We start from the raw sequence: 19,022 nt of genomic DNA, 5'->3' as shown, positions 1-19,022 counted from the left end.
CAGGCCATGTGTCTGGAGCCCTCAGATGAGTGTGACACCTGGTCCTACAGAAAGGCTAGCAGGGCAGGACCCTGGTCTCCAACTGCGTCTCCTCCTCTGACCAGCCGTCCCACCCCCATGGGCCCCAGCCAGGACTTCCTGGGGAGGGAGGGGCCATCAGCCGGCTGGAAGCTACCAGCTGTTTGTAGCGCTGTTTGTAGCACTGTGTGCTGCTTCCCGGGGTGGGGGCATAATGTGTCATCAATCCGTGTTTATAAAGCAGCCCTGGATGTGATTCCACACCCTCCCTGCTTATCCCCTGCAGCCATGCCTCCCAAACAATGAGTCTCTCCTTCCTGTGGGAACAGCCCCCCATCCCCCCGAGTGCTCCCCCCCAGTCTAGTAGGGAAACTGAGGCCCCAGTTGAGCCTTTGTCTTCTTGATGGGCAGGGAGAGGATGGGTGTTACTTTGTACTTATATTTATTCTGATGTTACAAGTGATATATGGTCCTTGCAGAACTCACGGGGAGTCCAGAGGCTCCCAGAGGGGTGTTTTTATCCCCACCTTTCTTATGAGGAAAGAGAATCACTTGGAGAGCAGATTGGCCCCTGCCCCAGGAGGTGGAGAGGCCGGCACCGGGGCGCCAGCAACCAACTTCTCCAGATGTTCTGGACTGAGTGCTGGGGGTTGCGCAATCTCTGGGCACACCCCCCCCTCCCCCCACTTCCTGGTTTGTGGTCTAATGCTCCCACCACAGGCTGGAAGTGGTGGGATGAGAGTTCCAACTGTGGCCTGCAGAGTGGGCTGGCGGGCTGGTCCGGGACAAGAGAAAGTGGTGCCAGGTGAGAGGAGGGGGCCTGGGGCTTCCTCTGTCCCCAGTTTGTCCCACTGCTGGGCTGGAACAGGCTTGTTGGAGGAGGCAAGGATATCAGTGGAAGATGGAGGTGAGAACACCCTTGAGGCTTTGAAAGGAGTGAAGACTAGTATTGGTGCTGGGGTGAGCAGCCCTGACCCCCGACCTCCACAATAGGCCACAGGCTGTGGAGGGGCTGGAGCTGCCTCCAGCTGTAGGAGGTGTGGCCATCAGTCGCTGGAGCCTTTATAAACAAGTCTTTGAGAGATGCGGCTGTATTGGCTACGGGGCCAGGGTTCTAGTATCAGCCTTATGACCCCAGGGTGCCCAGCACACTGGCTCCATCTTCTCTCTGATAGAGGTGGGGTGCTGACAGCTGTTGAGGTGGGTGTCAGGTCAGAGCCCATGGACTCCTCTACACAGCTTTGAGCTGGCAGCTTCCCAGCAGGGTGGCTGCTGGCCTCTTGACTGGTCTCCGTGGCCGTCTGTGTCTGCTGAGCCCCGGAGGGCCAAAGCTTCCTTGGGCAGAGAAGGCAGCCACTGGGCAGGCCGAGGTTGGGTGTGTGTGAGCTACATCCTCCCTGCCTGGGGCTGTGCTGCCAGGCCCTGGGCCCAGGTGCTTATGGGAACCCCTTGCCAAACCCTGGGATATGGGGAGGGGGCAGCTGCCTCAGAAATAGCCTATGACTTCAGGCCACTGGCTGGCCTGGCCCCCTTCTGCCTTTTCCCCAAATAGCCAGGAGCTGGTCATGGGCCCATCCCTGGAGCCCTGCTCCCCAGACGGTTTCTTCTGATCCTTCCAGGGACTCTCCAAAGCCCAGGGTCTGACCCCTTGGGCGATTACTTGTGGCCTAGAAGCTGAGCTGAGGATTCTGGGGTAGCTGTTGGGAACACTCCTCTTACTGGTCAGGGCTCCCGTTCCCTCGTGTCCTGGTGTGAGGTCCACAAACCCCGGGGTTGGTGTAGACACCCACCCATTCTCAGACGCCTGCCCACCAGCCCCGGGAGTGCTGGGCAACTGCAGCTGATTTCCATTTCTCCAGGGTGCATGATGCGGGAAGAGAGGGGCCGGGAGCTGGGTTTCCGTATAGGGGGCTCCTCCACCAGAACAGAGAGTAGTAGGGCAGGCAGGAGGCAGAGCACACATATGTGCACACACTTGTCTATGTGGACTGGGTACAATCCTGAGTTTCATGCGCGTCCGTGTGAAGAGACCACCAAGCAGGCTTTGCGTGAGCAACAAGGCTGTTTATTTCACCTGGGTGCAGGCGGGCTGAGTCCGGAAAGAGAGTCAGCGAAGGGAGATGGGGTGGGGCCGTTTTGCAGGGTTTGGGTGGGCAGTGGAAAATTACAGTCAAAGGGGGTTGTTCTGTGGCGGGGAGGAGTGGGGGTCACAAGGTGCTCAGTGGGGGAGCTTCTGAGCCAGGAGAAGGAATTTCACAAGGTAATGTCATCAGTTAAGGCAGGAACCGGCCATTTTCACTCCTTTTGTGATTCTTCACTTGCTTCATCTGGATGTATACGTGCAGGCTTGGGCTCAGAGGCCTGACACTGAGCACACGTGTATGACCCCCCTCTGATCATCCTTCTGATGACCTCACTCAGGAGGCCAGGGTGGGCTGAGAGCCTGGGGATTCCTGGACACAGGCTCTGAGCTGGGGATTTGCCTGCAGAGGCAGACTGGGGCATGCTCCCCACTGAAGACGACTCCTGGGTGCGGGGGATTTCAGCTCTGAGCCAGCTGTGGCTGGTGCTCCTGGCAGCTGGCGATGAGTGTCTGGGTCTTGGAGCGGGTCTACGTGGGGTCTGACAGAGTCCACTGCAGGAGGAGACCTGCTGACACCAGATGCCCAGCTGTGGCATGCTTTGGAGGCAAGCCCAGTCCCCAGCTTTCCAGAGAGGACACCACTTCTGGCCCTGCCAGCCTAGTCTGGGCATCCAGGCCCGATAGGGCTTGCTTATCCCTGGCAGGGTCAATAATGCTAAGCATGGAGACTGTCCTGTCTCTGGCTGTGAGCCTGGCATGGGAGGGGTGGCACGTGCAGGCTACAGGAGCACTGAGTGTTGGCACCGGGGCAGGCTCCCTCTCACCCGGTGTCCGTGATGCACTGGCAGTCATCCCCTGGTGGCGTTACCCTCCACCCCCTCCAAAGCTTTCATTGTCTCCTTCTACATGAGAATTGTGTTGATATTGCCTGTGTTCAGAGAGGACCCACTATCTGCAGGCACCGCCCTATCCAGTGGCATAGACAAGGATATGGGCAGGGGAATCTTGCCCAGGCTCTGGGATCTACCGGTAAGTGTACCAGCACCTTTAGTTCAAATTCTCCCCTTTTCTGTGTAGCCAAGGAGCAGGCCATTGTCTGCGTTGGGCCCTCAGTGCAACAGCTCAGTTTGGAGAGGGCTGGTGCCACCCAGACCCAGAGGATGGCACTGAAGCAGCAGCACCTTGTGACCAGCACAGGGCCTGAAGACATATTTGTCCGAGGCATGGGGGGGCACCCTGTAGAGGGGTCCTTAGGGACCCATGGGACGAAGGGATCCCTGCACCCTCTATCCAGAGGAAGCCTTGGCCACCCACCACTCAGAGCTCCTGGACAGCCCTGCCCGTACTCTGCTGTTGGCACCCCTGTCCCCCACCCTGGGATGTGCCCTGGGTGGGTCAGCCCACCCAGTGTCAGGAGAGAAATGCTGGGAAACTCTCACCAGCAGCCCCAGCGGAAAGCAGAGTGCCATTTTGAGTCCAGCCCAGATTGTGCAGGGATATGAGCCCACCCCGGAGTGGCCGCTGAGCTCTGAGACAGTGAGAAGAGCCCAGAGTGGACACCAGACACTGCGCTGCCTCTGCTGAGTGGCTTCAGGTGGGGCCGGTGCAGCCTGGCCTGAGTGCCTGCTGGTGGAGCAGGGCTTCTGGGGGTAGGGGCACAGGGCAGGGGGAGGGGTAATGACTGTGGTCCTGAACTGAGTGTGTGCATCAGTGTGTACACGTGTGTGTGTGCACGCGTATGTACCCATGAAAGATGTACATGAGTAGGTGGGTGCATGTGAGCACGTGCATGTGTAGGCGAATGAACGCATGAAGTGGAAGAATGTGGGGACGTGCGTGTATGATTGTGAGTGATCGGTGCACATGAATGTGTGTGAGGGAATGTGAGTGCTTGGTGGGATTGGGTGAGTGTGGGATACAGGACTTGGCAGTGTGGGCCTCTGGAGGAGGTCGGGTTTAGGGGATACACACCCATCCTCCACCCTTTACCCGGTGCCTGCTCTCCCTCCTCACTACTCCTCTTCTCAGCACAAATCAGGGCAGGACAGGTCAAGCCTCAATCTGGAGCCAGGGAGAGGCGGAGCCGCCCAGCGCTGATACTGCCGTCCGCTCCCACCAGGTCCTCCGTCGGGCCGAGGCGCTGGAGACCCCAGCCCCAGGTGTCCCCGCGGGCGGACACTGGGGAGAAGGGAGCCCAGCGGCCTTCCGGGAGGAGGTGACTTGGGCCGGGCAGGCGGGCGGCGCGCATTCCTGAGCTCTGAGTCAGCGCGACCGCCCCGCTCCGGCCGGGCCCGCCCCCGGCGCGCACGCCCCTCGCTCCATGGCATTCCCGGGCGGGCCGGACCGGCGGGCGGGCGGGGACTCGGCGCGGGCGCCCTCCCGGCCAGCGGCGGCAGCCCCTCCTCCCCGGCGCCCTCAGGACCCCCCAAAGACCCCCGGCGGCGGCAGTGAGTGAGCGCGGCCGGGAGCGCAGGGCTCCGGGGGCGGGCGGGTTCCGGGGCTGCGTCCGCGGAGCGCGGGGCGAGTCCTCAGCACCCCGTGGCCGGAGCTGCTCAGAGCGGCCGGGGCCGTGTCGGGGCCGGGGCCGGGGCCAGGGTCGGGGCTGGGGAGGGATCGCGGCGAGGCCCCGCTGGGGCGGCCGGGCTTTTCTTCCTGGAGTTTCCCGAGTCGCCCGCGGAGGCGGCCCAGCCCCGGATTCCTAGCCCGGCGCGCCGCAAAAATAGCCCGTGGCCGGATTAGCAGTCCCAGCGGCCTGGCCGGGCCGGACAGCTCGGCTCCAGCCCCCGCCCAACAGCTGAGGGTCCCAGGAGCGGGAGTCTAGAGTCCGGGGGTGCCCCAGGTTCCTCTAAACTCCCCCCACTGCATTTTCCTTCCCGGCCACGACCGGTGGGTGGTGTCTCCGAGTTGAAACTCCAGCTCAGGGCGGGATGGTCCCTGTCCCAGCTGCCCTCACCGATGGGAATAGCAGGAGCCGTGGGGCTGGGGGTGGGGGACTGACTCCGCCTTCTGCCCCACGACACTGACTCCCCCATCTGTAAACATCGAAGCTCCAGGGTGGGCTGGGAGCGACTCCCGAAGACAGACTCTCACTCTGTGCGCAGAGGCCAACGGGGACAGGCCTTGTCCCAGCTGGGGTGACAGCCAGACCCCAGATGCTCAGGGCATTGGCAGAGGGCCTGGTTGTCTGTCATACTGGGGGCATGTTTGTGGGGCTGGGTGGGGAATGGGCAGGGGATCTTCCCTGGCCCCCCAAGACCTGCTTCCAACCCAGGTGGTCCTGACCACAGTTTCTTCTGTGTGTGCCGCTTGAGATGGTGAATGTGTGTGTCTGTCCCGGTGGGTGGGGCCTAGGTCTGGAGGCCCTTCTCCTATCCTGGGAACTCCCACCCGCCAACGGGACTTCCTGTTGGAGACCGGGAGAAGATTCAAGGATGAAACTGGCTTTTCAGGTTTGACCCAGCTAGATGCCTGGGCAGTCCCAGGCTGGGTTCTCCCCACCCCTGTGGAGCTAACCCCAACCTCCTAGCCCCCACCCCAAGGGTGGGCAGAAGCTGGGGACCAAGCAGCTGGCTGGGGCTCAAGGGGTCCCTGAGGTGGAGCCCCCTGCCACCAGGGGTCATTCTGGGCAAGCTGGGCCCCTTTTCCTGAGAATGGGGCAGGGGCAAAGGGAGTGCATGGGAGGCTGGTGGTCCCAGATTGAAGGCACTGGGCCTCAGACCCTTTCCCAGCCCTTCCAAGTAGCCTTCACTGGCTGGGTGGCCTCCATTGCACAAGCAGGCCCCTCAACCAGCACCCCTCATGAGCTGGCCGGTCCCCACCTTGGGGAGCTGACTTTCTAGGGGGTGCTCTTGGTTTAGGGGGAGTCGCCCAGGTCTCCCCTGCCTTTCAGGGACCATCAGGCCCTCCCCTAGGATCTTCCCAGCTACAGTCCCTGCCCAGGGCACCCCCAGTTGCTCTTGGCTGTGAGGGCCTCCGCCACACCAGCTCCAGTTCCCCCACCTCAGTGTCTGTGCCAGGATCACATTTTGCCCAATGATTGGATTCCTTGGCTTCTGCCTGTTTTCTGAGTTGGACGATTTTGGGGGTGAGTCCTTCCTTCTTCAACTGAGATGCCCCTGATGGAGCAGGTGGCAAGGGGTCTTAGAAGGGTTTGACAGCCGTCCACAGCCACAAGGATGAAGAACCCAGGTGGTCTACCTTGTCTTCTGGGGGTCTGCAGACAGGGTCCCTTCTACCGCAGCTCCTGGGCAGACCTGGCCCAAGGCTTTGAGCTCCCTTATAGGCTCTGGGACCTTAGGCAGTGATGGGCTTCTCTGAGCCTCAGTTTCCTTATCTGTAGGATGGATACAGAGGACCCCTCCCAGGGGTTAGACAGACCAGTGTGATCAGTCAGGATCTGGTTTGAGGAAGCTGAGCCAGGCTGCTGAGCACCGAAGCCATTTCTGCTCTGACTTGGTTTCCCTCCTGTGGCCTCTCCAGTCCTATCCTGCTTCTGGTGGGTCCTGGGAGGGGGTTGCAGGGTTGCTGAGCCCAAGGGTGCCTGGGCACCTGGGTGCATGTGTGTAGGGGTCAGTCAGGGACACCTCTGGAGGGCTCTGACTGGTGACTGGGCTGCCCGTCTGTCCTCTGGCCAGACGTGTGCACGGGATGTGGGCCTCTCCCACCTCCAGCCTGGGGAGGGTGTTTTCGCCTAACTCCTGAGACCCAGCTAGACTCCAGACTGGGGACTAGCAGTGACCACCTTACCAGGCAGTTTACACCCAGAATCTAGTGTAGCTAAGTCCTTGCTGCCATCCCCTTTCTGACTGTGTGGCCTGGACAGGTGCCCTGAGCTGCACTTGGTGTCCCCTGATTCCTGGGTGTGTCTGCCATGTCAGCCCGTCAGACCCAACTGAGTCAGGGGTTTAGCTCTGGTGACCCCTGTGCCACATTTGCTAGCTGAGCCTTGGGGCAGTGCCCCCCCCCCCACCCCCCCAAATGCTGGCCCCTTTGTGCACTACCCTCCCAGGTCAGGTCCTCAGGGATTCCTGTGTCTCCAGGCCCTAGGGCGGCTTCCCTCACAGATGGCCTGTAGCAGGGAACCTCTTGTTCTGTCTACTTGTCTAGGGTGATGAGGGGAGGCAGGGCGCCAGTCTGTCCTGCTGGGGACCTGGAGAGAACCCTGCAAAGGTCTCAGGCCTGCCCTGCTCCACCCTGAACCTCATTTCTTCCACAGAAAAGAAGAGGCTTCACTGGGAGGGTTGAAGAGCACTTTGGGGTTTGCAAAGGGCCTAGCAAATATCATTCTCAGCATGATGCCATTAATAGACAAGGCAGAGAGGCCAGGTGACTTTCCCTTCATTAATCCAGAAGACCTGGATGCTGGGCTGCCAGACAGCTGGTGACCCCCTTCTCAAGGGAGACCTAGGATTGAGCTTCAGATTAGGAGTCAAACAGAAGACTGAGGGTCAGAGAGCAGCGTGTGGGTGGGGATGCTGGAGGAGCCACATCCCCCTGGGATGAGGCTCAGGTGAGCTGAGGACACGTCTGGGCAGGCGTCCCGGGGTGAGGCCCCTTGCTCCAGCTGACCTCGGCAGCAGGCAGTTCCCTGGGCGGAGCAGAGCCCAGGGTTGATGGTTCTGGCCCCGGGGTTGGCAGTCAACTCCGCCGCCAGTTGTCCCTGCCAGCATGGTCCTGTGAGTGTGCAGGGCAGGCCTGAGCACAGAGGTGGTTGCTGCTCACACCTGAGGATGCAGCTCTCCACTGGCTGTGGCCACTGTCTATGCCTGGACTGGCCAGAGCTTCTTTCTAGTCTCCTCCCAAACTCGACACCTTTGGAGGGTTCTGTCCCCAGGTGTCCCCAGGGCTGCCCTCTTGTTGCATATGCTCTAGGGCCCTTTCACCCCCCAGCTCCTGCCCCTCAGAGAGTGCCAAGTACCCACAGGCACTCTGTGCCAGGCACTGCTGTGACCCCTGATTTCCAGATGGGAAAGCTGAGGCTTGCTTAGGGTTGTAGGTGGTGGAGACACATGGGGCCCAAGCATCAGCCTGGGCTGTCCCCAGTGGCCTCCCTGCATCGGCTCCTGCTTTCTGGCTCTCCCTGCACCTGTGCACGCGGCCAGCTTGATGGGTGCCCAGACATCCCCAGAGCAGAAACCTGAGTTAACAGGACTCTCCACCATCCCCCACCCAGCCCTTCCACACCAGGCTCTGCAGGCAGCCAGAGGGGACGTCAGCATGCATGGCGCCAGTGGCTCCCTTGACCCTCCTCGTCCCTCAGCCTCATCGAGAGTCCTGCCCGCAGCCCCCCAGCTGGTCCTGGGATGCACTGTGGCTTTGGGTGTCTCCTGATGGGGCTGGGCCTGGGCTGGCAGCTGTGAGGCTGCTGCAGTGACTCAGATGCTGTGTGACCCCAGGCAGTCAGGCCTTCCGTGGGCCACGGTTTCCCCATACACTGAGGGGTCAGCGGGGTGGGGGAGACACTGTTTGGATCCCCCCGAGGGGCTTTCTGGGAACAAGAGCCCACTGTGCGCCTGGGGAAGGCCTGGACACTGAGCCACTGTCTCTGGGAGGGCAATGTGCCGCTCCCTGGCCAGACTCTTTGTCCAGCCTGGGCCTGCCCCTCCCCACGCCTACTCCGGCTCTTCCTTTGGAATCCCACCCACTTGAGGCCCAGATGGGGATCTAGGCGCACAGGGGTGGGGCAGACCAGAACACCCAGCACTGCCCACCCGCAGGACCTATAACTGTCGGTTCTCAGGTCCCCTCCTGCCTGCACTCCTAGCAGCAGGGGTTTTTGTGGAGGTGGGAACCCCGGGAGACCTGGATGTACAGGCATGGCGGCTGGTGCCTCCCTCATGAGCTGAGCACTCTACTGTCTCCTGGGGCCGACTGTGGTCCCCGGCTGAGACAGTCCTGGGGAGGTCAGGTTCCCCGTACACGCTCACAGCTCTCAGCTCTTCTCACCCCCTAACTGTTCCTGCTTGCATCCGCTCCTGCCAGACAGCTCCTCTTCCCAGACCCCGTTGAGATGTCATCTTGAGGAATCCTCCATTACCCCAGATTAGGGACCCAATGGCCTGCGTTCTTCAGTGATCAGTGTCTACCCAGCGGTGGCTTCAGAGCAGGCCAGTCCTGAGCACTGTGGAGGCAGCAGTGACAGGACAGTGGCCCATACATATGCGAATGAACTCCTGTCTTGTGCTGTGCCCAGGGATCCAGGCCAAGGACCGCCTTTGGGTAGTAGGGCAGCCTGAGGCTGCAGGTCCTCCAACACAGGGGAGGTTGGGCAGAACGCATCTGCAGGGCTCTGAGATGGGAGGGAGTCAGGTGTGAGGAGCAGCGGAGAGCAGGAGCCAGGGAAGTCATGGATGTGTGTGAGCCCATCAGCTGGCAACGGTCTCTGTTGGCAAAGGGTCACTCACACTCCTGAGTGAAGAACCAGCTGGATGTCGCCTAGTGCCTCTGGGCACAGGTGGAGACTCCTGGAGAGGCTGGCCCCCTGGATTCAGCCTGCTGATTCCTGGCAGTGGCCCCAGTGTCTACGCTGGGCCCTGCTCCTCTCTGGCCCCCATAATGGCCTCACTAAGAGCATTCGTCCATTTTCTGGGTGAGAACATGCTGGGAGTGTACTCAGAATGCTGTCCCAGCACTGTGGGTTCCGGAAGCCCCTTGCCGAGCACCACCTGCCTTCCCAACGTGTCTGATGCTGTCTGAAATTCCACCCTTAGTGTTTGAGACTCAGAGGTGGCCCCTCCTGGCTATTCCTTACCAGCAGGGTGATGGTACTGCAGTCCGTATGCCCTGTGGAGGGAGGGCTGGGGGACGATGAGGAAGTCTAGCTGTGACCCCTCCACGCTGTGGCTGGGCCGTATCCGGGACACGCAGGTCTGGGCTGGGTTTGGGCCACGAGTCAGATGCAGAGGGGTCTCCTGGTGCAGTTCCCAGAGGGACCTTGACCCACCCAGTTCTCAGTTAGGATGCCTTTCTGTCCGACCCTGTTGCACTCTGGGGCTCTGCATGGGTGAGGGGCCCTGGAGGGATTTCCCAGTGATGTGGAGTTGCTGCCCTTGGCTCTTGCCCCTGATTCGAGGCCAAGTATGGGCCAGGGACAGGAACTCAGCCTTAGGGGGCCATGTGGATGGAATGATCCCTGGACACCATGCCTGGGGAGTGCCTCAAAGCTTTGCCCCCCAGCTCACACCTGGGACCTGAAGTGCACAGTCAGCTCAGATAAGGGGCTGGAGCGTGAGGGGTGGGGTAAGAGCCAGCAGAAGGCATCCCTGAAGTACCCGCTCCCACCTGTGTCTGTTCTGGTCCCTGTAGGACCAGTAGGGGGTGTGAGCAGCATTCCCAGCCTTTCCCTGGTAGTGCAGGGTCGGAAGGAGCCGTGAGCTCTGTCCCAGGCCTGTCCCTGGCTGGCATAAGACCATTAGGAGCTGTGAGCAGCACCCTGGGCTGTCTCTAATTGTGCTGCCCTCCATATATGACTGTGAGCAAGGCAAGCCTGTGTTTCCTGGCCTCAGTTTCCCTATTTGTACAGCATAGGTGGGGCTTTCCTCCAAGCAGTTGAGAGGGAGACCTGTGAGTGAAAGCCATTTCTGGGGCCTTAGTGGGTTGGTTGCCGACCCTGGGGCTCCGAGCTTGTCGGAGGCTGCAGCTCTTTAAAGAGGCTGAGGAATTTGGGGTTTTCTGTCCAAAATTGCTTCAGCTCTGGCCAGCCCCTCACTATCTGTCTTGTGTCATGCTCAGGGGCCCTTCTCAATCTGGGTCTCCACTGGAATTGCCGTGTGGTCCCCCTGGGTTGGGGACAGCTGCAGGTCTGCCAGGAAGGTGTAAGGGGGAAATGGAGTCGTAGTCATATGGCCAGGCAGTGGTGGCCAGAAATCGAACCCTGGCCTATCTGCTCTGGGGCCTTCCGCGGGGCCCAGGCCCTGTGCCTGGCATGTCATGGTAGAGCCAAGCATGCAATGCCCCGCAGCCCCGGCACCGAGCCGCCTCACTGCTGTTTCTGGGCGCGTGGCGTCACCTGGTGGTCACTACGGTGTCTGCGCCCGGGTGGTTTCTGAAAAGTCATTAGTGCCCAGGAGCCTGGGGCCACCAGCTGCTGCTGTGTCACCCTCTTTCCTGAATGTGGTGACTCTGTGCACTGGACCGATCACACACCCCTTACAGGCTGTCATGTGCATAGTGGGCCCTTTGTCCCTGGAGTGGAAGTCTTGGTGGGTAAGAGGGTGAGGCCTGGGTAAGACAGGTGTGAGATTTGGCCTGGGCACAGACTAGGGTGAGCCTCCTGTCACTGAGACCTCAGATCGGCTGTCCCCTGTGTGTGGAAACCCCTGCAACCCCAGCTGTGCTCACTCCCCTCCTTCAAGCCTTTGCTCAGATGTTACTTCATGGGGAGGCCTCACTGCCTCCTGTCAAGCAACCCTAGTTTGCTTCCCCCCGCCCATCATACTTAGCATCTTTTAACCAATACATTCACTTATTTAAAAAGTTTATTGTCTAGACTGTAAGCTCCAGGAGGGCAGGGATTTTGTCTCGTTTCTCCACCAATGTGCCTCAAGCACCTAGAGCAGTATCCTGACCATAGTGTGTGCTCACATAGTTGTCCCATGGACTTATGTTGTCTGAGGACCTAGGATGTGCCCAGCACTGTCTGCTGGGATGAACAAGGCAGGCACAGAGAAAGTCGGTGCTGAGCACACAGTAGTGCTCTGACAATGGGGGACATGAGCGCCACAGCTGGGCTCATCACTGCTTCTCCCTCCTCCCGGGTCTGGGTGCAATGAGTCTTCAGATGTCAGCGTTGTCATTATTGAATAACACACCATGCCCCGCAGGCCTGCCTTGCTCTGCCAGGAACCATGAGTGAGGCCCGCAGGGACAGCACGAGCAGCCTGCAGCGCAAGAAGCCACCCTGGCTAAAGCTGGACATTCCCTCTGCGGTGCCCCTGACGGCAGAAGAGCCCAGCTTCCTGCAGGTAGGCCCTGGCCTGCAGGGACTGTGGGTGCCCCCTGTCCAGCACCCTCACCATGACCCTGTTGCCCAGCCCCTGAGGCGACAGGCTTTCCTGAGGAGTGTGAGTATGCCAGCCGAGACAGCCCACATCTCTTCGCCGCACCATGAGCTCCGGCGGCCGGTGCTGCAACGCCAGACGTCCATCACACAGACCATCCGCAGGTACCAGCACTGCCCAGCTGCTCCGTGGGGTGGGAGCTGGGGGCTGGTGGGGCAGAGGCAGGGACACTGAGGATGGGAATGAGAACAAGGGCCCTCCTGTTTCAGCTTCCTCCTCCATCTCGGTCCCCACATCCCCTTGCCCTCCCCCTGTTCTGGAGACTGACGGCTCTCACCCCACTACCCTGCTCCACTCCCTTCTCTTCAGCACTCACTCTCTCCTTCTCTGTCTCCACCACCCGGATGCTCTGGCCTCTTAGCAGCCGACAAGTACGCTTCGGGCGTGTCCACACTCTGCCCCTCTTGGGTACCCGGGCTGCCCGCAGGGCCTTCCCACAGCGCCAGTCTCTCTCTTGGTCCCTGCTCAGGTATCTCATTACAGGTCATGAGTGTGTTGGTGTTTTCTGGCATGTGCTTGGCATGTGGCCTCTTGGGAGCTGCCAGTGTGGTTGGCATTCCCTGGGGCTCCTAATGGCAGGTGCTGGCAGTGTTTTTGTTTGCATGTCCAAGTGCTGTGGACAGCCTGCCTGGGCCTGTAAGCACCTGCTGTCTGAGCTTTGTGGTGTCCTGGGGCCAAGCTCTCTCGGGTTGAGCTCTCAGCTCCTTCTCTGGACTCAGTGTCTCCCCTCAACTGCCCCTCAGGGATGGTGGGGTGAGGGCCTCTGTGAAGCACTCAACCGGGCAAGGCCTGCCGGCTGCGGTCTAGTGGAAACTTCGAGTTGGCTAACAGTTCAGGGGGTGGCCGGAACCCGCTCATCCTCTTATTAGACCTTGCCCACCCAGACCCTGGCCCCTGGAGTGACTACAGGCCTGGGGCAGGGCATGCTGCCCCGGAGGAGGGCCTTTGAAGTCCCCTGCCTGGGAGGGGGTGATCTGGCTGCCCCTTGCTGAGTCCCTGCCATGCCAGGGGGACCGCCGACTGGTTTGGAGTGAGCAAGGACAGTGACAGCACCCAGAAATGGCAGCGCAAGAGCATCCGTCACTGCAGCCAGCGCTACGGGAAGCTGAAGCCCCAGGTCCTCCGGGAGCTGGACCTGCCCAGCCAGGACAACGTGTCGCTGACCAGCACCGAGACGCCACCCCCACTGTACGTGGGGCCGTGCCAGCTGGGCATGCAGAAGGTATGCCTGCCTGTTGCTGCCTCCTGCAGGCCCCTCCTTCCGCTCTCAGGGGCTGGGGCTGCGGACACAGCCAGCCTGAGCAGAAGGGACTCTCTGGGAGCTCACAGTCTGGAAGGGCAGTCAGACAGCCTGCTCGTGAAGGCACCTGAAACAGTCTCTGGGAAAGGGGTGCCTTGGGATGGGGACATGGTCTTGGGATTGCACCAGGGGGCCAGTGTCTGGATGGGAGAGCATTCCAGGCAGGACCTCTAGGTGCTGTGGGGTGGGAGTGGTGGCCATAGAGCTGTCCAGGAGCCCGTGAGGAGTCAGGAGCAGCAGTCACGCTGTCTTTGCAAGGCCTCTGTGCCTCTGGGTGAGCTAGGAGCCCCCCATGGTCCTGACTGCAGCATCTCCTCTCCTCTCCAGATCATAGACCCCCTGGCCCGTGGCCGTGCCTTCCGTGTGGCAGATGACACTGCGGAAGGCCTGAGTGCCCCACACACTCCCGTCACGCCGGGTGCTGCCTCCCTCTGCTCCTTCTCCAGCTCCCGCTCAGGTTTCCACCGGCTCCCGCGGCGGCGCAAGCGAGAGTCGGTGGCCAAGATGAGCTTCCGGGCGGCCGCAGCACTGATGAAAGTGGGTGCAGGGGCCAAAGGTGGGGTTGGGGGCCGACCCAGCAGCCGGGTCTCACGCTCACTTCCCCGTCCCCAGGGCCGCTCCGTCAGGGATGGCACCTTTCGCCGGGCACAGCGTCGAAGCTTCACTCCAGCTAGCTTTCTGGAGGAGGACACAACTGATTTCCCCGATGAGCTGGACACATCCTTCTTTGCCCGGGTAAGAAGTGCCCAGGGCGTCCCCCCACCCCCCGTTCCCTTCCTCCCTGTGTCCACCCTGACCTCATGTGTTTGCTCAGGAAGGTATCCTCCACGAAGAGCTGTCCACATACCCGGATGAAGTTTTCGAGTCCCCATCGGAGGCAGCGCTAAAGGACTGGGAGAAGGCACCGGAGCAGGCGGACCTCACCGGCGGGGCCCTGGACCGCAGCGAGCTTGAGCGCAGCCACCTGATGCTGTGAGTGCGGCAGGCAGGGAAGGGGGGCAGAGTGAGACCCCAGGGCCCGTCAGGAACAGTTGGGCGAGTATCGGCATTCACCTCTGTGGGCAATGGAAGGGGTAGCCTCAGGGACTGGGAACTCACTACTCACTGGCCACCAGGGGTGGGAGAAGCAGGGCTGGGCATGGCCCCAGTCTCATGGCTTGCCTGTGGAATGGGACAGCAATCTTAGAACCCAGGGGCTGGGCAGAATCCAACGGGGAGGCGGAGGCGACAGAGGTGATACTTGCTGAGTTGCAGAAGACAGTGTGTCCCCGTTCCAGCTCCCTGCCATCCCCGGAGGCCCGCAGTGTTGCTTTTTTACTGGCAAGGAGAAGGCAGATGCCGGGCGACTTGCGCAGCATATTCACCAGGATAGAGACAGGGTGCCCTGGTGCCCCCGGGGAGGGACTGCAGCAGTTTGCGGGGCTGGGGCGGGAGGTGAATGCCTGCTCCCTCCAGGCCCTTGGAGCGAGGCTGGCGGAAGCAGAAGGAGGGCGCCGCAGCCCCGCAGCCCAAGGTGCGGCTCCGACAGGAGGTGGTGAGCACCGCGGGGCCGCGACGGGGCCAGCGTATCGCGGTGCCGGTGCGCAAGCTCTTCGCCCGGGAGAAGCGGCCGTATGGGCTGGGCATGGTGGGACGGCTCACCAACCGCACCTACCGCAAGCGCATCGACAGCTTCGTCAAGCGCCAGATCGAGGACATGGACGACCACAGGTAGGCGCGGCAGGCAAGGCCTGGGTTGGGATGGAGGCTCCTGGGGGAGGGTGGGGGCTCCGGGTTGGGGATGAGGCCCCCGCTGACGCTCCACCCCGCAGGCCCTTCTTCACCTACTGGCTTACCTTCGTGCACTCGCTCGTCACCATTCTAGCCGTGTGCATCTATGGCATCGCGCCCGTGGGCTTCTCGCAGCATGAAACGGTGGACTCGGTGAGCCCCTATGCCTTCACTGGGCCCAGACGAGTGGAGTCTGGGCACTGGACCCCCTCCCGACCCGCTCTGGGAGGAGAGGGCCAGAGTAGGGGCCCGTCTGATCCCGCTCCCCAACCTCCCAGGTGCTGCGGAACCGCGGGGTCTACGAGAACGTCAAGTACGTGCAGCAGGAGAACTTCTGGATCGGGCCCAGCTCGGTGAGGGCGGGGCTGGGGGCGGGGCTGGCGGGGGCGGGACCTGGAGGTGCCCGGCGGGCAGGAGGCCTGGACTGCGGCTGCTCGTCTCCCTCGCCCGCAGGAAGCCCTCATCCACCTGGGCGCCAAGTTTTCGCCCTGCATGCGCCAGGACCCGCAGGTGCACAGCTTCATTCGCTCAGCGCGCGAGCGCGAGAAGCACTCCGCCTGCTGCGTGCGCAACGACAGGTCGGGCTGCGTGCAGACCTCGGAGGAGGAGTGCTCGGTGCGTTTCCCCGCCCTGGACTCCCGCCCTCGTCTGCCCCGTGTTCGCTCTTTCCTTCAGAATTCAGATAGACTCGGCAGAGTGATCCTTCGCCCTCGTTCCTGGCACATCCCGCCGTCCTTACAAGCAAGGCCTTTCTTGTCATATTCATTCCTCCTTATCCCCACCCTCCCCCATCTCCAGCTCCTCGCCCCGCAGACCATCATCTGATTTGGTCTTTTGATTTGGGTGTACTCTTCCAGCGTGTGTCTTAAAGCTTACATAAGTGGTATTTGCCTCTTTTCCACTAAGCAATTTTTAACAAAATTCATCCAAACTTTCATCACATCATCTTATGTGGAAGTGCCATAGTCCATACCAGTTCCCTGATTTAGGACACAGAGGTTGTTTCTGATTTTCAGCTAACAGGAATTATGCTGTCAAACTCCTTGTAAGAGTCTTTTCCAACATGCACGTGTATCTCAAGAGTGGGGGTGACTTGTAGAAGCGGAGGGAGGAGCTCAGTGGTTTTGCCTTCGCCTCCTGACTCGCTGCGTGCCCCTCATTGCCCTGACCCAACTGGACCTGACCCTGTGTCCCCCTCCCACAGTCCACGCTGGCAGTGTGGGTGAAGTGGCCCATCCATCCCAGCGCCCCAGAGCTTGCGGGCCACAAGAGACAGTTTGGCTCTGTCTGCCACCAGGATCCCAGGTTAGTCCTGCCGGCAGCTCTCTCACCTGCCTTCGTCCACACCTTCCCCGGGGGCTGTGGTGCAGAGGGTGTAGGGGCTCCTCTTGTTGGTGACTTGGCTGGAAGGGTGCCAATGCTAGGGGCTTGAAGCCGGGTCTGACCACATACTTGGCTCATGCAGGGTGTGTGATGAGCCCTCCTCCGAAGACCCTCATGAGTGGCCAGAAGACATCACCAAGTGGCCGGTGAGCTGCAGCTGGGGGTTGTTAGGGAGCCCTCCGTGTCATGCGGGGGAGAATGCCACACCCCACCCACTGGTGATACCAGAGATTCCCATCATGGGACCACCTCACGTTTTCAGAGGCTGTGCACCTGACCTTTGCACAGCCTGTCCATCAACCAGCGCCTGCCCCTCTGAGCAAGTAGATCAAGAGAACTAGATGGAGACTTGAAAGGTCAAGTGACATTATTCCAGTTTGATAGAGACTCAGTGTGGTGGCCTGCTTGAAGTCAAGGAAGCCACACCGTTTTCTGCTTTATGAGCCCACCCATCTTTGCCTCTACCCCCAAACGTGGTGTGGGGCCAAAGGTTGGGGGAGGCCCTGACCCAGCTCATCCTCATTTGTGACCCAGATCTGCACCAAAAACAGCGCCGGGAACCACACCAACCATCCCCACATGGACTGTGTCATCACAGGACGGCCCTGCTGCATTGGCACCAAGGGCAGGTACGTGTGCGTGCCAGCGAGTGCAGCTGGTCTCTGGGCTCAGAGCATCGCCCTAGGGCGTGCCTTCTCCCTAACCAAATCCTGAAATAACCCAGTATACCAAGGGTGTGGGGTTAGACGGGGTCTGCACTTCCTTGCGGCCAAAAAAGGTGGGTAGGTGCGGCTGAAACTTGCCCTGGATGCCAGCAATCCCCCTCTGCAAGGCAGCAGTCTCCGAACCCTGGCCTGCCTTTCTAGGTGTGAGATCACCTCCAGGGAGTACTGTGACTTCATGAGGGGCTACTTCCATGAGGAGGCCACGCTCTGCTCTCAGGTAGGTCTGCAGAGTGTCCGTCGTTCCCCTCCCCCAGCTGCTGTGATGCTGATATGCTGCTCTGCGCAGGTGCACTGCATGGATGATGTGTGTGGGCTCCTGCCTTTCCTCAACCCCGAGGTGCCTGACCAGTTCTACCGCCTGTGGCTATCCCTCTTCCTGCACGCCGGGCAAGTGACACTGTGGGCCGGGTGGGGGGGTCTCAGGGTCCTCAGGATTGGCTGGCTGGGGGTGGCAGAGAGGTCACTTCCCTGCTGAATTTCTCCCGACCCCCACCTGCTACTGACTACAGGATCTTGCACTGCCTGGTGTCCATCTGCTTCCAGATGACTGTCCTGCGGGACCTGGAGAAGCTGGCAGGCTGGCACCGCATAGCCATCATCTACCTGCTGAGTGGTGTCACCGGCAACCTGGCCAGTGCCATCTTCCTGCCATACCGAGCAGAGGTAAGGCTGGCCCTCAGGGTGGGGATCCTCCCGTGTGCACCTGCAGCCTGCTGTGAACCTGTCCATATCGAGCACTGAGTCTGGGAGCATCTCCAGTTGGATCCTCGGTCCCAATATGCTCTGGGCCATGGGAAGTGGGGAACAAAGATGAGGCCTTGGGTCCAGGGGGCCTGCCCAGCCCCATGGCCTTACAGCTACCCCAACCATCCCCCAGGTGGGTCCTGCTGGTTCCCAGTTCGGCATCCTGGCCTGCCTCTTCGTGGAGCTCTTCCAGAGCTGGCAGATCCTGGCGCGGCCCTGGCGTGCCTTCTTCAAGCTGCTGGCTGTGGTGCTCTTCCTCTTCACCTTTGGGCTGCTGCCGTGGATTGACAACTTTGCCCACATCTCGGGGTTCATCAGTGGCCTCTTCCTCTCCTTCGCCTTCTTGCCCTACATCAGCTTTGGCAAGTTCGACCTGTACCGGAAACGCTGCCAGATCATCATCTTTCAGGTGGTCTTCCTGGGCCTCCTGGCTGGCCTGGTGGTCCTCTTCTACGTCTATCCTGTCCGCTGTGAGTGGTGTGAGTTCCTCACCTGCATCCCCTTCACTGACAAGTTCTGTGAGAAGTACGAACTGGACGCTCAGCTCCACTGAGCTGGCTGCGGGCTCCAGCGGCCGTGTGCTCCAGCAGGCCAGAGCCAGACATGACAGCCCTGAGCCTCACAGGCTTACAAGAGTCACCTGCTCCATGTGGGGACTGGCCTGTTTCCTGAACACAGACCTCTTTCTTGTGCCTTGTTCACTTCTGTTGAACCCCTCGTACTGCCGGGCATTTATTATACTACTTCTTGTCATAACCTTCTAACTTGTTTCTTGACGACCACCTCATGTGGCCAATAAATGGACTGGGAGCGTTTTAGCTGCCATTAACTTGACCAGGACTTCCCCATCCTTCTTTGTTTCTGGCTGGAAGCTGTGGAGGGAGGTCCTGCAGGCCCCTTGTGGCTGACTCACCCGGGCAGGGAACTGAGTGTCAGATACA

At 60.8% G+C, this 19,022-nt stretch overlaps 1 protein-coding gene and 1 long non-coding RNA gene across 6 annotated transcripts; one reads left to right on the top strand and one right to left on the bottom strand.

Annotated features, from left to right (window-relative positions):
- Positions 1–703: 703 nt before the first annotated feature.
- RHBDF1 (rhomboid 5 homolog 1) lies at positions 704–18,915 on the top strand. Of its 5 annotated transcripts, none has more exons than XM_063699824.1 (18): positions 716–925; positions 11,923–12,063; positions 12,133–12,263; positions 13,168–13,381; positions 13,787–13,996; positions 14,072–14,194; positions 14,274–14,431; positions 14,915–15,169; positions 15,271–15,382; positions 15,508–15,582; positions 15,683–15,844; positions 16,434–16,534; positions 16,695–16,758; positions 17,147–17,241; positions 17,479–17,554; positions 17,624–17,724; positions 17,847–18,000; positions 18,215–18,915. In XM_063699824.1, the coding sequence occupies exons 1-18, from the start codon at positions 920–922 to the stop codon at positions 18,632–18,634; spliced, it is 2,598 nt and encodes an 865-aa protein (XP_063555894.1). In that variant the 5' UTR covers positions 716–919; the 3' UTR covers positions 18,635–18,915. The 5 variants fall into 5 exon arrangements, with proteins under 5 accessions (XP_030863629.2, XP_063555894.1, XP_063555895.1 ...); XM_031007770.3 differs by lacking the exon at positions 716–925 and adding an exon at positions 4,460–4,548; XM_031007769.3 differs by having other exon boundaries at positions 704–925; positions 11,923–12,263.
- Positions 12,218–15,414, bottom strand: LOC129527459 (uncharacterized). Its single transcript, XR_008672436.2, has 3 exons — positions 15,295–15,414; positions 12,476–15,109; positions 12,218–12,306 (listed from the first exon to the last, which is right to left on the bottom strand). It is a non-coding gene; the product is annotated as an uncharacterized lncRNA (long non-coding RNA).
- Positions 18,916–19,022: the final 107 nt, after the last annotated feature.

This window comes from Gorilla gorilla, chromosome 18 (genome assembly GCF_029281585.2).
Source record: "Gorilla gorilla gorilla isolate KB3781 chromosome 18, NHGRI_mGorGor1-v2.1_pri, whole genome shotgun sequence".
Lineage (NCBI taxonomy): Eukaryota > Metazoa > Chordata > Mammalia > Primates > Hominidae > Gorilla > Gorilla gorilla.
Note: the sequence above shows the minus strand (reverse complement) of the source record. Positions and strands in the feature narration are given on the sequence as shown.